The sequence below is a fragment of the Diachasmimorpha longicaudata genome, chromosome 13 (genome assembly GCF_034640455.1).
Source record: "Diachasmimorpha longicaudata isolate KC_UGA_2023 chromosome 13, iyDiaLong2, whole genome shotgun sequence".
Taxonomy (NCBI): Eukaryota; Metazoa; Arthropoda; class Insecta; order Hymenoptera; family Braconidae; genus Diachasmimorpha; species Diachasmimorpha longicaudata.
Genome location: NC_087237.1, coordinates 2,978,309 through 2,996,756, shown reverse-complemented (window position 1 = coordinate 2,996,756; position 18,448 = coordinate 2,978,309). Strand labels below are relative to the sequence as shown.

The window sequence follows — 18,448 nt, the reverse complement described above, 5'->3', positions numbered from 1 at the left end:
ATCCTTTTCATTAGGTCGTCATTTTTAATGGATTTGTCCCACACCATTGGTCAGCGATGATTCAAAGTATATAAGTGGAATATTCCGTAAGAGTATGTGAGAATTAGTGGACTTGTTGAAGAAATTTAGAGTCTCCATCATTTTTTGTATACAAGATGCCAATTGTTCAGTGACGTTCTAAAATTATACACTTCGATATCCAAAAATTATAGGGCATTAGCATCAATTTACATTCAATGACAAAAAAACTAAAATTGGAAGGCATGTGCATGATACATACGTGTGAAAATTATTTATTTTTTACAGTGTACATTCCTGAGGTGTTTGGTGCGTTACGGCGATTAAAATTCATTTCCCATCGGCTCAATTTCACGTTTTTATCCTGTCATTACCTCATGCAAATGACGAAAGAGAGTGATATCACAGAAATTCACTGGAACACGTGTTTATTTTTTACATTTTTTTTTAATCTTTCCCCGACACAGGCGAATGATTGATTCGTGAGACGAATGGGAACTTTCTATAGGCGATTTATTTTCTTTTTCCTTCATTCTCTCTACTCCATTTACGTTACATTGACCCATGCCCGTGCCAGGGGCTTCCTCGGGTGCCTCTCGACGGTATGACGACATTAATGTTGGATGCTTGCACGTGAGGCACCGTGCCAAGGAATCATCCAACTTCCACGCACGGTCTAAATGAGGAAAATAAACGGGTTGCATAAAACTGACAACGTGCTTCATTTAGACGTCTCTCCAATTATGTACAGCAATTAGTAACAGTGTCAACGAACTCCGCACTTGTTTCTGGTCATCTGGAGTCCCCTTTCAGGATTTTACAAATGACGTTTCAGCTCCACTTTTTCGAAAAAAAAAAAATCCATTTCATGTTCATTGAAATTTCTGGGATTTTCCATTTCATTACCTACATTATAAAAATTGTAAAATAATGCTGCAACAATTTCGATTCATTTAATAAGAGAAAATAGCGGTGGAAGTGCTCGTAAAAAATAGAGCGATCGTCACGAATTATCTTTCTGGCCAATTGCACCTGACAATGAAAAAAAAATACCTCCTCCCCTTTCGCCCACCTGCCACCCCCTGGAATGGATCTAATCTCGTTAATTGTTGCACCAAGAGTCACTCACATTAATCCCGAGAAGGGAATCACCGTTGATCCTAGAGAGAGCCATCCCATTCCTTTCACGTAGACCAGGGTAAACATTATCCGAGGCGCTGTATTTATCACTCCACGCCAGAGACGCGAACTGTGCAGTACCTTTACTTGTGCTCAATGAACCGAAGTTAATAACGACTTCAATCCTTTGATTCCTCTTTGGGAAAGCACTGAATGCGGGGATATATCGATGGAGAGCAACGATAAATTCCCCCCCGGCGGGGCTTCGTGTGGAGCGTGTTTTATTATATAAAATTGTAAAAACAGTCAGGGAGGGTTTTTATGACTTTGCAATAACAAAAAAAAAATGCGACTCGATTGTAATGCGTCATTTTGGATGAATGCACTTGATTCGCATGGAATGGGGATTGGGGGGAGGTGTGGGCTTGGTTTATGGACGTGTCAGATGTCGAATTATCAAGTCGTAAAGTGGGGATTGGTCTCGATAGGAAATAGAGCAATTTGCTTTGATTCGATTGAGACGATATCGGAAAAAAATGTCTCCAAACAAATGGGAAGGAGTTTTTGTTGTGGGAAAGCTCGTGATATAATTTATCAATTTAATAATTGATAAATTCAGTGAAATTTTCCTTTTAGAGTCACCGGCCTGGGTTTAACGTCACATAATTACGTGAAATCTACTTCGTTTCAAAGCCATCTCGTGCGTTTCTCCATATGCACCTGATTTCTTCTCCATATCACCACCAAGTTTGACGACAAACGGACAAACAGAGTCTCGCTTTCGAAATAATCATCACTAGTGGCTACATTTTCCAACGTGTAATTAAAAGCCACATGATTGGTCCCCGGGAATGGTGAAAATTGCCTATAAATGCTCCTTCTGCCCCACTTCATTTCTTTTTGCGAACAAGACAATTAACGCGGTGAATAAGCCGATAATTAGTCCCCCGATGACATTTTACTCAGTGGAGAAAAAAAAAAAGTTCACTCTTTGGAATGTTATTTAACGGGTGAATGCTGTTTCCTCGGGCAATTGCCATTGTAATTAATGATTGTTCAACGAAATAACAGTGCAATTACTCATTCTCCACGGATAAAAAATCATTTTATCGCACGTAACGGAAATACAATTGATCGTCCAGTGGAGAATAACGCTTTGTTAAAATTGGAATTATGTGAAAAATTACATTTTACTGCGGAAATTTTGTAATCGTCGGGAGACAACATTTTTCAGTCGCAGCAAAAGCGAGTTAAGTATTTTATTCCGCGATGGGACAGTCACTCCCACAATTATTCAATGACTAAAGGAGTCTACACGGTGCGGTCATTCTGACGGTCAATTTCTCGGTTTCCTGGCTTCCTTGGTCAGCCGGTTAAAAATATCCGACGCGTACCTGGGGAATCGGGTTCGACACCGGTTGCGGGGATTTTTTTTGTCGTAAATTTCAATTCTCCCAGAATATTTAAATCGTTTCGATGGTATCGAAATCATCATTGAAACTCATTCCCTCACCTAAATATACCCCACCACATGCCCCCCGCCTAGACCACGTCGCTATCGCCCCGAAATACCACAAGTGCATTATTTGGGCAGACTTTAAACATCACGTGTGTCACACAACGCATGCCAGAGTTGCCCCAACACTCCAATCCAGTGCCTCTTATTGTCAAGCATCCGCGTTCGAAGCGTCCAACCAGACGGCTTCCACAGCCGGTCCCCATGTTCACTCGGTCGCGCAACTCGTTCAACTCTTCCCCCGGTGCAGTTGTACACGGGTCATCTCTTCATTCAGTTGTCATCACCAGATCTTATCCCATCGCGAAAATCCCCGTTCCAATAATTTAATCGCGAGCGCCGAATATTTGGAGTTTTTCAAGGACAAAAAAAAATATTCCGCTCACCGAGTCGATTGAAAAATCGGCGATAAATCGATTGGAAAATAATACTCGCGTCATTACGGAGTTCAAAAATATTTTTCGTGTCATTGTGTTGAGGGCAAATGCAATGAGACAGTGAAACCATTGATTAATCCAATTAAACAATTAGTTAATGGGTCAAATGGTTTGATTTGTGAACGTGGGAAGCGATGGAAGAGTGAATGAAAGTGTCAAAGATCGGTGGCGATACATCACCCGGGTGATTTCGTAATTGACCACGCCTCGATCATGTATCTGATCATCACGTAATTCAAATTTACAAGTTAAGTGCATAAAAGGATGTAGCGGCATTGCGCGAGTTAAATTGACTCTCTGGGTGATCAGTTCTGGTGCATTATTACTGAAATGGCATCGCCATTTTCCCAAGGAGACTCGATATTTTTCTCTCAGTACGAGTGTTGTGTAATACACGCAACGTAATACGGATGTAATCAGTCGACGCACACGGAAAAATTGTGCAATGGGAAATATCAGTGATTTTTGATGTTTTGAGGTATTTTAATGGGTTTCGAAGGTCATGGTGATATCGAAATATTTTCAAATGTCACGTTCCAACGGTGGATTTCATCAGGTGCATTCGCGGGATTCGGGAATCGAGGGTTTCATCGGGTTCGGGGGAAATGCATCATGAAATGTTAATTATATTTTTAATCCAGAGGCTATGGAAATATTTTCAAATTTCAGGGGCAAATGGGTTGGTCAGGTGCATTCGTGGGATTCAGGAATGTAACGTTTCATTGGGATTCGGGGGGATTTCATTATAAAATTTTAGATTCAACTGAAATTTCAACTACGTTATCCTATGGAAATATTCTACGATTTTATATTGAAATAAATGATTCTAATGAACAAAGATAAACCCCGAAAAATATTTTGACAGTTCCGGAAGTATTCCGATTGCCTAATATTACCGTGACCTCGAGGATTTCCCCCGAAATCGAAGTAACATTCGAATTGTCGATGATTCGTTATCTTCGAGGTACACAAATCCCTGTTGACACCTCGGCAAAGCTATCAGGGGCGGGAGAGGACAGGGGGGGGGGACCTGAACGGAGATGTCGCGTTTTCATTTATCACTGTCACCACGCTTTAGCCTCACGTGATAATTACGTCCACCGATTGCCATGAAAAAACAATTTGTGATCGCGTCACCAGAATGAAAGTTGTAATGCGCAAAACTAGTGAACTATAATTTCGTAAAAATCCCGAGTGAAAAGTGAATTTGCATTCTGCGAATGGATTTTAATTCCTCCCGTAGACGGGAAATGTACGGGATCAGTAGTGAACCGCAAGTTGGATTGGTACATTGAACCTACATTCCATGGAACTTGAATAAACCCCGAGTCACATAGTACCAGGTGCAGTTATAATTAGAGCTACGTGGGTTCAAGATCGTACAGTAGACGTTATTACCGTGGTTCTACGGGAGTTTGTTAAACGAAATTCAATTCAATGTTTTTACGATTAAAATAAGTGTTAGTGAAGTAGCTCACGTAATCCAACGAGTGCCAATCATAATTAGAATACGGGGTCGGACGGCCGAGGAAACCCTGCAAAAACAATCAGAATCAGAGTCTGAGTGGTATAAGCGTGTCCTTGGGTTCAATAGATGAAATAGTAAAGTGTGGAAGGTGACTAGTTGGTATCGAAATTCCCTTTGAATTTTATTACCTCAAAAGTCCAGATATTGGATGAGGAAATCCTGCGAAAACTCGGAATTGAACTCTAAGTTTTGTTGAATTAAACTTTAGTCTTTTAATGAAGGTGTCTTCGACTGAGACAGATTGGAATTAGACTGTCAGAGCGATTAGTCAGGATCGAAGTCGAAGACAACGTCGCGACCTCAGTAGTCCCAAGATCTGGGACTTATTGACTGCAGCAAAAAACTGCAGCAGAAAATTGCCACCAAATTTCAGATAGATATTGAACTCCAATCTCCTGTCAATGTCCATCAGTACCAATGACTATGACACCTTACCAGATGGGACCTCGGGAGGTAACCGAGTGACATCTGCTTGAAAACGCAATCTGAATTCCGATGAATAAAATATTAAACTCGACAAGACGAAGAGTCGTGACTGCTGCCATCCCAAAACCTCAAATAATAGAGCCCTCAGGATGAACGAGGTCAGGCAGAAGTGGAGCTCACCGCGATGCACGAGTGCAATCAGTCCTGGCGATAACGGTGAACAGAAGTCAATGGACAATCCGGAGATTGGATCTGTTGATTTCCAAGAAGAGCCTAACGAGTTGGATGCCAAGTTGTCGATGGACTCAGCTAGATTTAAATTTCTAGTCGGTCTGACATGTCCAAGTCAATCGGAGCACGTGGAAGACTCGTGCGATGCGATAGCATCTGAAGTGTTGTACGAAAATAACGCGTCCTTGAGCAGTGAAAGAGGTCTTTCGAGGAAACTCACCAGTGGCCCACTGACTAGCTCCATCAGTCGTGAGCCGACAGCCGACGATGAAGCTATCAAAGACGTGAAACGTAGGAGAAGACACAGTACAAGTGTGGAGATCGCTGCTATGACATGCGTGGAGGATGGAGTACCTGTGATAAGCTTCAGCTTTCTTCAGGGAGAGGGAAAGGACGGCTTACCTGAGGGGGACAGTGGTGAGAAGGACCTTCAGCTCTATGACTTTCCGAAAAGCAGTCGTGTCCCTGGTGTCGGCGAGCTGACTTCGGAGAACGGAGAGATCTCTGATGCCGATCGCAAATCGACTATCGAGTTGTATGACTTTCCCAAATCGAATCGTCTGATTGTCACCTGTCACGAGGAGATCAGGGAGCAGCAGAAGGTGGAGATCGAAGGGCTGTACGACGTGCCGGAGTCCAGGCAGCTGGAAGCCACTCCGAAGAATTCCATTTCCCTGACTCTGCAGGAGGATTCCAGGAGACCTGAGCTGGAGGGCTCTTACTCTGATCCCGAGGAGAACTGCGGCAGCCGGGAGAGGGGGAGGAAGACCAGGCACCGGACCCTGGGGAGGGCATGGGGTAGAATGAGAAGTTGGCTGAGGGAGGAGAAGCTCAAGATCGGGGAAGTTGTGCACAGGCACGCCAAGATGCAGGCTGTTGGTGCACTCAGGCATGATGCTGAGGCATCCAGGTCTCGTGGATCCTATGATTTGGTGGAGGCTCGTACCAGGGAGCTGGGACCAATTAGCGTTATTGATGAGAGCGGATTGTCCTCTGTCTCCGAGGAGGTGAATGTCGAGGAGATAGGGGAGACGGAAGTCAAGTCTTACGACTTGGTGACACGTCTGGAATGTCAAGCTGATGAGAAAGTTGGGGAGACGTGTGGTGTGAGTGAAGGACTACGGAAGACGACAACTTCAACTAGTGCTGAAAATGTTGCTGGGGGGAGGATGAAACTCACGCCGGTTTCGTTTAGTCTTGATAAATTGTGCGATGTGGGGGAGGGGGAAGTGAATGGTGAGAAGGAGATCAGGAACGCTGGGAAAGGTGGGGTTATTAAGAGGAGAATGCTGGGATCAATCAGGGGATTTATGGCTTCTACTCATCTACTGCATCAGTACGATGCTGATGAGGTACAGTTACTTTATGCTATTGATTTTTTTGAGGGGGTTTTCAAGTTTTTAAAGTCGGTCCAATGTCGATCGAATGGTGGCTCTATGACGGGGGAATCTTGGCGACGAAAGTACGACGATATACTTGAAAATAAATTGGAGGTGTATTGTTAATTTATTAGCAGAAATGGTTATACCGAGTGGAAGGGAAGGGACTGATCATTTGTTCGTATTTTTGGATCACCTCGGGGCACTTTTTTCCTGCCTATTTTTAAACTCTTTCCATGAATTTAAATTGGACTGATAGAGTTACGTCAGTCGTGGGAGGAATTGAATAACGCGAGACGTGAAGTCACGCCGTTTAGTTTAGTGTTTCCGACTGGTACATTGTTGTGGCTTTGGGGAATGGTGGTTACGTGCGGAAATAGTGAGAACAGTTGTTCATTGGATGGGTTTGCTGGTAGTTAATAAAAAGTATTGGAAATTATTGTTAATAAATGGCTCTAAATAGGGGAGAGAACGAGGGCTTCGCGAGCAATTACAGTTTGTTTCATCGCATCTCATTAAAAAAAAGAATATCAATTATTTTATCGAGTCAGAATAACTGTCTAGGTCATTTCATCCCGGTTTCCGCCTTCCTCAGGCATTTATTGGGTTCAAACCACTCGCGTTGAAGTTCCCATTTGATATCTCTCCTGATTTACCGGATTAAATGATTTTGTGGTAATTGACCGTGACTTGAAGGAGATGATGATATTTTCCTTCATCACTCTACGAAAACAGTCAGATATTTTTTTTCGTTCAGTACGTCAGTCCACGCAATACAAAAAATCCTAAACGACTACATTCTTGACGAAGTAGTTAGCCTCGGCACAGCATGTAGGTGATGACAGACCGGTGAACAACATATCCACTGAAATTAAAATATATAAATAACAAAATTTTAACATTTAAATACTATAAAAAAATCCCCGTTTAGTAGAACTAATTCCCAATCAAAGTCCACAAATTCCATCTCATAAAAATCCGACCATCATTATTCCATCGAACTAGAATAACTGTCGGGAGCATTTCTTCCCGGTTTCCCCTAGTCTCGTGCATTCATTCGGTCCAACCGCTCGAGTAAAAGTTCCAATTTGATATCTTTTCTGATTTACCGGATTTTCAAAAGAATCCCGATAATTAAATCGCTAAACCAGTTCCATTATGAATTGAAAGTTACCTCTTGAATAAATTAAACTGCAATAAATAAATACTCGCGGTATCCAGGTGTTCGTAAAATTCATGATTATTATAATAATCCCCCACTAGACTAGGCTGAAAGTCAAGTGGAGAATGGGACAGATAAAAATCGGTTGAATGGATAAAAAATTACCCTGAAATGAGGTAAAGCTTTCCAGAAAAATATTTGTAGTTATCGTTTAGTAATTTTTTTTCTGGGCTGAGAGTGAAGGAAAAATTATTGTCATTTTTGTCATAACTTTTCGTGCACAATGAGGCAGTTCAATGCTTACTTGACTATTAATTTAACCGAGGGGATCACGAGTGCTGCAGAGAGGCTCAATCGTGCACTCCTGGCCCATGGAAAGTGTGGGAAAGTTGCGTGGTGAAAATACGTCTTTATTTCTGCTCGTGCCTCTGATGCACTGGCTGGAGGTACCCATGAACGAGTCGAGCTAACTCGGCAATTCGCAGTGAGATCTTTTCGCAGATACGTCAATGAGTATTGACCGGAGGGAATAGTGATTGTATTGTGGAGTATCAAGATTAATAAAATGTTAATGCAATGCGAGGCGGGTCCAGGGGGGGAATTGAAATTGTCCGGGAATTGATGGGAATATTATCCGGGGAAAGAATATTTTATTTATTGTTTCGTACGCACGGGGAAATTTTCTCTTATAAGACACTGGCAAAAAAAAACTCGTCAGAGAAGTGCACGCAATGTTCAATTTTTTTTGCCGCGAGAAATTCTGAAAATTTTTATCGTTTCGCGATTCCATTGAAATTTCGGAACATCTGGGCCTCAATAAAAACAGAAATTATGGTAAATTCTGGTAAATGATCTTGTTGAAATTATTTCCAAAGAAATTCCCCAGTTACGGGCTCTTACTGGTGTCTGTGGTTTTAAAAATCGGTTGAAAAAAAAAACGTTAAAATTTTTTAATGAGCGAATGATGAAAGTCACCGAAAAGTTCCACTGTAATTATTAAGCATAAAAGAGCGCAGTAATTACAAGAGGAATAAAAAATAAGGTCTCAAGGTTGTTTTTATTATTCATACGAATTCCGTTTGTTTTTCTTCGTGAAACTATTTGCAATAATTAATTTTGTGAAATAACTTTACAAGAAAAATTGACAAAAAAAAATTATTGTCAAGTTGAGGCAAAAATCGGTAACTTTTGCTGTATCTTCTCATCTGGAGATTCTTTCCACTGAAATTCTCCAACTGAAGGTTTCCCACGGGCTTTTCAAGATTTAAAAAATTTCCGGTGAAAAAAAATCTTGAAAATTTTTTCCGAGAAACTGATCAAAGCCACCGAAAAGTTACACTGCAATTATTAAACATAAAAGTGCGCAATAATTACAAAAAATTCAAAAAAGGCCTCAAGGGTGATCACTCCCTCCGGCTTGCAACACCTCGAGATCCAGTTTCTTTCCCTCACCATTGAATCGACAAGTGGATACAACATTATCTCGAAGGTCATGTAGCAATGAGGCACGAGGAGAAAAAAAAATGATTTACGATGGAGTGAAATCACGAGTAACGAGCAGATGAGCTCGCTCATCAAATTGTAAGGCTCGATACGATAATCAGAGAAAGTTCATACTCATTTTTATTTAATTTTTCCTGGATTGGTATGGCAATGGTTGATTGCAGTCGTGTTCTGGTACGTGGAGTCCATTATCATGAGCTTTGGGCTCTGCGTGATGTTGATGACGAGTTTAATCGGCATTTTGCGATCATTATCGCAACCACAATGCAGAATTCTCAGGCGATGAATGAGCCCATGGGAAATAATGGCCAAATTGGGAATATCATCCTTAATTCCCAGAGATTCGTTGTGCTCAAGACCTTGATGAGTCTGAAGACTGTGGGGGTTTTCTTGTCGGAAAATGATAGAATTTTATTTTACTTACCGATTAATGATTAATTGTTTATATATACATTATTTTATCTAGTCTATTAGGCCCCGGTAATTGTCATTTTCCCACGACGGCACTTAAATAAAAAAGTCTCTCGTTGAAAATTTCCAGAATTACCCTGCTATATTCATTATTCACTCAAGAAAGTTATTTTCTCCATGCAATTGGAAAATCAGTCATCATACCCGACCCCTTGGCATGACTCCAAACGCAGAAAGTAGAAAGAAAGAATAAAAATGTCTGAATGAACAATTCAGGTAATTTGTCACGATGAGTGTCATGGGGGGAATCGCTGAAGCCGTGAAAGTCATAAAAATGACCTGAACAATAATTCACGTTTCACTTTTTTTCTTCTCCACCGGAACAGGCCGATTACTATCGATTTCATTTAACATGTCGTCGTCTCCAATTTGAAGATTTTTTTTTTTCTCCAACAACTCGTTGAGGAACCTGTTTCACTCGTGCCCGATAAAAATTATGTTATCAGTATGTAGAGCTCCTGCGGTGTGCGCTGGCTCATGAAGTCTCCGGTATCTCCTTAACGCTCCGCTGGAGACGTCAGAGACATTTTTTTCACCGACTCTCCCACTCCTGATTAGCGTACCAGTTGAATAATTATTTGCGGCGCGTGCGATACAGGCGACATTATTTTTTTATAATGAGGAAAATAGGGAGTCGTAACGGTTGCTGGTGGAACTAGACACTTGGACTACTTTCAAATCAAATATGGAGATCGATTTTTTTAATGGATTGATTATTTGTTTTCGTTAGAAGAATCGCCTCCCTCTGGTTATGCCCTTTTTCCCATCAGATTCGATTTTTTTCCCGTTGTCTATTATCATCAATATTGATATTGACGTTGGGGAAAAAAAGTCTGGGAGAATTACAAATCAGACGGATAAAAATTTGGCGCCGTCGGGAATCGAACCCGGGTCTCTCAAATAAGACGACGCGGGGAATTCAAATACCGGGCGGAGTGCGTTAGCGGTACTGTCAAGAGAAAAAGGAGTATAGACACAAATGTGTCTTCTGTATTTTTTATTCATAAAGTACATAACATAATTATTGATTCCGACTTAATGAAATTATTCCAAATCAGCAGTAATAAATTCTATTGCGTCATGCAGAAGTCCTTCTACTTTAATCTTCCCGGAATCCTTGGAATCAATGCTGTAATGACTCAAAGTCAACTTCATTGGCGACGTGATGTCAGTCAATCACGACCTGATTAGCCAATTTTCCTCTGAATGAAGCGGCGATTTTATCAATTCCTGTCACGAGTATTTCCCAACCAAAACCGAAAAATGTTGGATAAATATTTTTGTTAAATCGTTGTGCGGCATTTTCCTTAAAAAAAATCTCTCACTCCCCCTTAAATAATTGATATCACGCTTGAATTGTCTGGTAAATGCCCGAGTCTATCCCCTAGAATTTCTAATGCATTCAGAGTTCTGATATTATTTCATCGGCCACACTCCAATGGCCAAGGTGAAAGGCAGCCGGAAGCACGGCTTCGTGTTATGGAAGACTTGGACTCCAACGTCTCTCTCCAAATTTTTGTTTCATTACTCCGTGTGTCTGTTGTCTTCAGCGGGGCATTGGACGTGGCGTAATATGCGGAATGTACGAGAGCCGAGTGAAATTGGCATGATGATGAATGAAAGGGGATGATGAGGTTGAAGGACAAAACGGAAATCGTCGGGATGAAACGGCTCGAGAACACAATGAACTCTCGCTAACTTATCGGTGATGAGATAAGTGACTTATGCGGTTTCTCCTCGAGGAGGCTTTCGCTGAATGGAGCGGCATTTAAACAATGGGATGCGTCTTAATTGATTGATTGCGAAATTAAATTCAATAGGGGAAATTGAAAAACGTGATTTTTAAATCCGACATTTCTGGTGCGCTAGATTTTCTCAATTATCTCGCTAATGAGTTGGTTAACGAGAAAACGTCATAGAACCTTTTTTGTAGCTGAGAAAATTTCCAATAAAAAATGTATTCTCACTTTTTCTGCTGGAATCACTCGTTAGTGAGAGAATTCCATATTTAGGGAAATGTGAAACGCAGTTGTGAATTTCTATATAAAGAAAATAATTAATATTGGTTAATTAATGGATTGATTAGTCGAATATTACGATTGGAAGAAAATGGCATTAGAACCGAAGCCAGGAGCGGGTAATGCTCCCTATAAAGGAATATTAATATTTCTTGATATTCAACGGGAAGTGGAGTTGCTCGAATGATACAATTTTAAAAAATCATCGATGAGCCGCAATTAAGCTTTATATTCCCGCAATAAATTGCAGAAAGGTTTAATTTCCGATGGCCCGGCACTCCGGCAACCGCATGTGCACTACAAATTACAATAATTCCTCCATCCTGAGGTAAAAGACATTAGAAACGGGGGATTACGTGCCCCGCAGAGCGTATTTACCGCTACATTCGTCTGACCGTTCCGCTCGTACCAAACAAACGCGTCAGTACATTTCACCAGAGATGATGTTCACGGGGTAGATGCTTGTAGCCTCCGGGTGACGAGTTAACGCCTGAATTAGCCATTAATCATCGGCTTTGGATGAATTCATTCGGACTTACATATTTATTTTACGTTTTTTCATTGTAGACTGGTCCCGGTGGCTTCGAGGATGTCCGGAGGTACGTCAAACAGGGCGGTGACTTCTGCAAGGAGCTCGCGGCGGTTCTCCACGAGAGGTAATATCTCATCTTCGATTAATTACGACAGACGGAGATTTTGAAATATCGCTCAGACTAATTTACAAATTTATTGATATTTTTATTATCGAAGAGCCGAGCTGGAGGCCAACTATGCCAAGGGACTCAGCAAATTGAGCAGCAAATTAACAAAGGCTTGTGCGAAAGATCAAGGTACTAAAATTATTGTAATAATTTAATTATTTTAATTTTAATTTTATTGAATTATTTTAGTAATTTCCAAAAATATTCACTCACTCATTCAACAGCCATTTTCCATTTTTATAACTGTAGACATTATCATCCTGACATGACATCTTCCCACATGAATTGTAATCCGATTACCCCAGAAAAATTTCGCATATGAAATTCGCCGAATTACCATAGAAAGCACCGGTATATGTGTGAGAATGGGAATAATTAATTCGCATCAACCGTTCGTCCAAAACAATTAAATAACATCATTGAGTAATGTTATCTTCAATACCCTCAGGGGGAAACAGCACGGGTGGTGTGAACGAGGCGTGGCGAAATGTAGGTGAGGAGATGGAAGCGGCAGCGGAGGCGCACAGACTCTGGGGCATAGCCCTCAGCGAACAGTTGGCAAAACCCCTCAGGGTAAATAAATCATTTCGTGTTGCTACTGTGATTTGAATAATTTTAGTGTCACACGCTCGTAACCAAGATTAAATTGTTTTTTTATTATTTGGATTAATAACGCAAAGTCAACATTTTACTAGCAATTTACATTCAAGTCTTTAGCATAAATTTTTTATTGTTCGAAAATTGAAAAATACTCGTTTGAAATTCTCTATTCAGTGAAAGTACTCGAGGAATTTCCTCTCAATGAAAGCCTCATGATTATCTTAAATTCAATATTTGATTCCACTGGAATCAAAAATTCGGTATGCGATAATATAATATCGTATGATGAAGTTTAAAGTCCTTAATATATTCCAGTAATTACTTTATCGATTAGGCTGAAACGGCGCACAAATTTCACTGTATTATATTTATGAACAATGCTAATTGACCTGTGAGACTCGTTCCTTATTGTTTAATACAATCCCTCCAGGTTGGCGTCGCCGAGGCTCAGGGTCGTTCCCGGAAGGTGATCGAGAGTTCCGTGGACAAGGCATCGAAATCCCTGCAAGAATGGCGCAACGTTGCGGCGAAGAGTAAAAAGCAGAGTTTTGCATGTGCACGGGAGAACGAGCGTCTCCAAGATCTTGCTCGAATTCAATCAATAACCCAATCCCAGCAGAACAACAATAAGACCTCGACCCACCACATGACCGAGAAAGAAGTCAACAAACTTGAGAACCGACGCCGAAAGGCCGAGGATGGTTCAAGAAGAGCAGACACCGAGTTCTACACGGTGAGTGTGAGAGCAGAACGTGCAAGACTTGAATACGAGTCGACAGTGCGAAAGGGTGCGAAGCAGATGGAGCTCCTCGAGGAGGAGAGACTGAGCGCCCTGAAGGATCTGGCCAACGTCTACCTGTCACACCTCCAGGCATTGGCGCCGAGACTTCAACAGAGTGCAGATCGTCTATCAACACCAGTGAGGAACTGCAATGTTTCCCTGGACGTGGACATCCTGAAGAACTTGATCAGACGATTGGACAACAACGAGGCGTCAAATGTTGACCAACTGCTTCCCGACTTTTACGCAGAGCACGTCACCCTGGCGATGAACAGGGAGAGGCGGAAGCAGGCGTTAGTCAGAGTGCTCCACCTCATCAGACAGGACCTCGAGAGAGAGCGACGAGGGAGGGAAGGACTGGAGACCCTTCACAGAGCTTTTATCCAAACTCCAGCATTCGCCGCTGACGAGAGCACTCAGAATGTCACCGACAAGCTCATTCACATGAGATCGATGCTCACATACCTCGAGGCTGCTAGGTACAAGGTCGGTGGAGCACTGGCGGAGATCGAGGGAGGTAAGAGGCCGAAGCATCCGCTTGCCGAGCACATTCTCGTGTCCAGGGACAAACAGGGACTCCAGCAGAGTGTCCTCAAGGTCCCCACCTGGGCCAAGAACGAGTCCTTCGAGTTAGCTGAGGTAGAGGATGACATCGACATCCACCTCGCCAAGGAGAACGACGTTGAGAGGAATGACTGGGTGGACAGAACCGCTGGCGATGGGAACTCTGAGAATCCTCCCGATGAAGAGGATTTCAGCGATTTTGATGAGTTCAGCAGCCAGTCGGAGGACAATAATAATCAGGAGGATGTGGGGGATCTGCCTGAGAAGATGGGGGGAGAGCAGTGCCGGGCGTTGTACCAGTACTCGGCGAATCTTAATGATGAATTGAGCCTCAGTCCTGGTGATGTCATCACAATTCATCAAAAACAGGCAGATGGCTGGTGGATTGGCGAGTGCGGGGGCAGAACGGGCATCTTTCCAGCTACCTATGTGCAAGTCCTGCGTTAGCAGGGAGGCAGATGCGTAAGGATTTATTTGGGAACGACTGCAGAAATTGTTCCATCCAATTTTTTCGTCGGGAAACGACTTAAAAGCGATCATCAGCAGTCTATTGCCTCAGCCTTCGAACAGGGAAGCGAGCTGTCCAGGGGACTTGGATGAGTGCTCGTAGGAAGCTGTCGGATGGCTATCAGGTGCCTGTGCAAGAGACAAGTGTGGAGATGCTCTTCAAGATCGTGTTTTTTGGGGTGTGGATGCTTGTGACGTAATTTTTTAGTGGGAGAAATAGAAGAGAGTTCGATGCTTCAGTTCGATCCGCCTTTATATCGACATGAAGAATCCTTCGCACGGCATTTTTAATCGTGTTGGTACTTATTAGAACAAACAGGGTATTGTTTGTCTGACGAGGGAGGTTTAGGGGTAGTCGATGGGCGTCTGAGTGTCTTCAGTGCTCTGAGGAATTGGGGACTTGTCAGCTCAAGAATCAGTCAAAATTTCAAACTAACTAATGAGAACTGTATTTTACGATATTATTATTCACGAGAAAGTTTTACCAAATGTTGCATGCTGTACATAAGAATTATGTTCGTTAATAGAAGTTGTGAATTGTACATAGAAATGAAATTTTGTTATATGTGTAGTGTCATAAATAACAGTCGCAAATACATTTGTATATTTCAGTAAGGCGTTTTTATTTTTGCACGATTAAGGACTCAAGAACGCTGAGAACACAATCGATTGATTAGAATTATTTGGACTTATGTATATCCTCTTCAAATTTTTATTATTGTATTTTATTGCTTCTATTCATTTACCTTTCCTATGTATTACATGAGTCAAACTCATGTCGACATTCTTTTTCTTTTATCATTTTCAGGATTACATATCAGTGGCTGTAGAATAAATCGACGATGACGGACCTTCATTTTTTATTAGAATTTCGGAGCAATATTTTTTTTCCATTTCACAAAAAAATATTTTTATGCTCTGCGATACCGCACGTGGAAACTCAGTAACGAAGTGATAAAACGAACAAGTCACCTTCAAGATTATTGTTGAACAACGTTGGAATCCACGTAAGATACCATATATCGCGGAAGGAAATAAAGCAAAGAGTGAACTGCGGAATAAATTAGACGCACCAATGAAATTAGTAAAAAATCGAACTTTTTGTGACGAGTGCGGAAAACCAGCTGCTCACTGTATCGAATGAAAATTGGAATTTTCCGCACGGTCAACGTGAAATCCCGTCCAGAGGTAAAAATTGAAAGAGGAAAAAATGTGCAATCCTTATTATTTCGATATTGATGCTGCACTCACATAGTGCTAGGTTTCCCCTCGTTATCCAGGCGCTCCAGTTCCTCGGAAAGCGCCTCCAGATCATCGTCTCCCATATCTGTAAAATAAAATAATCGAGAATAGAATTTTCGCTGAACTCATGAAAAAATTGCAAATACATTGACATCGATATTTACCGTAATATGGAGGATCTCGGGCAGTGGGGACAAAAAAGTCACCACCCGGCTGCTTTTGGGCTGCAATTCCCATTGGCTGGCATAAATCATCATCGCACTTCTTGGTGTACGTATAATACATCGCGCGGCACATGTCATACTGCCATGATATCCCTGTCAAGAATGAACCGTTTCTAGTACCGGCGACTTTCAGGGACTCGATGAAGTACTTGGGAGCGGTCTCATGGCTGCATACGGATACTGCGAAGTTTACCACTAGATCCATGGTCCATGAAGCTAGGAGATCTGTATTTCGTGGGACAATGCCATAACAGCGATGAAAAGTTTTGATTCGGCAGTAAAATTTCTGGAAAAATTTGGGAGACGAATTGTCTCGGGAAAATTGGGATGTGGATGACATCTTCAGGAATAATCTTGAGAGAGTTAGACATTGTACAGTTTTACCGAGATACTAACTGATAAAAAAATTGATTACACTGGATACGCTGCAACCAGGTTGAACTTCTCCTCCGTTGACATAGAAATCAACATGACCTGTGAAAGAAAATGATTTTACATGCCGTGCGGAAAAGTAACTTTTTAGGACGAGTAGCCCAGTGTTGGCCTGCGTCGAGCCACCCTCGGCTCAACAATCTCAATGTCATTGAGGAAGAGCTCATACCAACGGGTTTCAGCATTCCAAAAGTCGCTCCGAATGCTCGATTTCCATTGGTGTGGATAATATCAACGAACGGTGCGTCGTTCTTGTCGAGTTTAAATTTGGTGTCAGTGAAGCAAGGGTGGGCCGGGTCAAGGCCTGTGATTCTCTCGACCTTCCACTGGGTGATAGGATAGTTGCTCGAATTCTTAAACATATCTCCTATCATTCCGACAACGTGGGCACCCAGGCTGAACCCAATCAAGTGGATTGGTCCCCATTTGGTGTTCGTCTGGTAACTAGTGAAAATTTGCTTTGCTAGTCTAGAACCAATGAAAATTAAAATTAATGATATTCTACTTGTTTGGGCCAATTCTAGGGCTTATTACAAATATTATTTACTCAATGGTTTGATTGGCTGCTATTATGGTATTTTTAGCAGCTTGGATGTAACCAGGACCCAGCGCGAGGACACCCCAGGCGATGGCGACGACATTGACGTTTTCCTTATATAACAAATGAAAAAAGAATTCTGAATGGTTGAAAATTAAATAGTGGGTAATCTCGACGGAATTTTTGGAGTCGAAAAATTTTTCATTTCGAAAAAAAAATGTGACGAAATGTTGATTTCATTGATGCAGCTGGATTGAAATATTAATGAATAATTAAATCCTCACATAGTCTAAATAAGCATAGGCCATATCTTCCATCCACTGATTGTTGCCGGTTCCAAGGAATCCATGTGCGATAAACACAGTTTTTCGATTCGGACCGAAGCCCCCCCCCATCAGTGCCTCAACGCTAACTTTGTGATTTTCCGCAATCACGACCTTCCTCGGTTTTCTTGAAGTACCCGTGTATAGGATTAAACTAACGGAGCCACCTTCGTGGAAAAAGTAAATCGTAAACTATTTGGTATATTATATGGAGAAAAATTTCCTGATAAAATTAAGGAACTTTAATGTAATCGTGAGGTGAAATTTACGCACGTTAATTGAGCTATTAACAATGCGCAAAAGTCTCCACGAATTCAAGAATTAATTATTATTGATTTATTAGATTTCAGTGGATTTACCCCGCTCCTTAGACATAAAATAATCGTACGCTATCCCGGCCACTGTCAACGATCGCCAAATGTCTATGGGACGCTGCATGATTTTTGCAACGAACGTCATAATACTGGTATTCGGGCACTCAAGGTCGTCCCCTTTGTACCTTCGAATCCGCGAATGCTTCTCAAAATGCGATGCATTTCCTTCCGCGAAGTATAAGTCCCAATCCATGTCGGAGATTTCCTTCGTACCAACGATGCTGAGGAACAAGGCCAACACCAACGTAAATAGAAACCACTTGTCCATCACAGTTATACTTTTGGCGAGAAAAAAGATTTTTTTTCGAAAATGTAGCTGGACTTATATGACTTTCAACGCGAACGTAATATCGC

General features: G+C 41.7%; 2 protein-coding genes across 2 annotated transcripts; one reads left to right on the top strand and one right to left on the bottom strand.

The window, feature by feature from the left end:
• The first annotated feature begins 2,929 nt into the window (after positions 1 to 2,929).
• Nost (Nostrin) lies at positions 2,930 to 15,572 on the top strand. The gene is made up of 6 exons (XM_064132493.1): positions 2,930 to 3,568; positions 4,169 to 6,627; positions 12,376 to 12,464; positions 12,559 to 12,638; positions 12,958 to 13,082; positions 13,540 to 15,572. Exons 2-6 carry the CDS (start codon positions 5,194 to 5,196, stop codon positions 14,899 to 14,901), a joined length of 3,090 nt encoding a protein of 1,029 aa, XP_063988563.1. The 5' UTR covers positions 2,930 to 3,568; positions 4,169 to 5,193; the 3' UTR covers positions 14,902 to 15,572.
• LOC135168387 (phospholipase A1 4-like) lies at positions 15,560 to 18,401 on the bottom strand. The gene is made up of 7 exons (XM_064132509.1): positions 18,080 to 18,401; positions 17,682 to 17,887; positions 17,407 to 17,510; positions 17,029 to 17,327; positions 16,824 to 16,901; positions 16,368 to 16,652; positions 15,560 to 16,288 (listed from the first exon to the last, which is right to left on the bottom strand). The coding sequence occupies exons 1-7, from the start codon at positions 18,360 to 18,362 to the stop codon at positions 16,209 to 16,211; spliced, it is 1,335 nt and encodes a 444-aa protein (XP_063988579.1). The 5' UTR covers positions 18,363 to 18,401; the 3' UTR covers positions 15,560 to 16,208.
• Between the last annotated feature and the right edge of the window lie 47 nt (positions 18,402 to 18,448).

Coding starts and splice junctions, on each gene's coding strand:
- Nost (XM_064132493.1), top strand. CDS start 5,194: ATGAACGAGGTCAGGCAGAAGTGGAGCTCACCGCGATGCACGAGTGCA. Junction 6,628..12,375: donor ATCAGTACGATGCTGATGAG/GTACAGTTACTT, acceptor TTTTCATTGTAG/ACTGGTCCCGGTGGCTTCGA. Junction 12,639..12,957: donor GGCTTGTGCGAAAGATCAAG/GTACTAAAATTA, acceptor CAATACCCTCAG/GGGGAAACAGCACGGGTGGT.
- LOC135168387 (XM_064132509.1), bottom strand. CDS start 18,362: ATGGACAAGTGGTTTCTATTTACGTTGGTGTTGGCCTTGTTCCTCAGC. Junction 16,902..17,028: donor TGGAATGCTGAAACCCGTTG/GTATGAGCTCTT, acceptor TTTCTTTCACAG/GTCATGTTGATTTCTATGTC. Junction 16,289..16,367: donor CCGAGATCCTCCATATTACG/GTAAATATCGAT, acceptor TTTATTTTACAG/ATATGGGAGACGATGATCTG.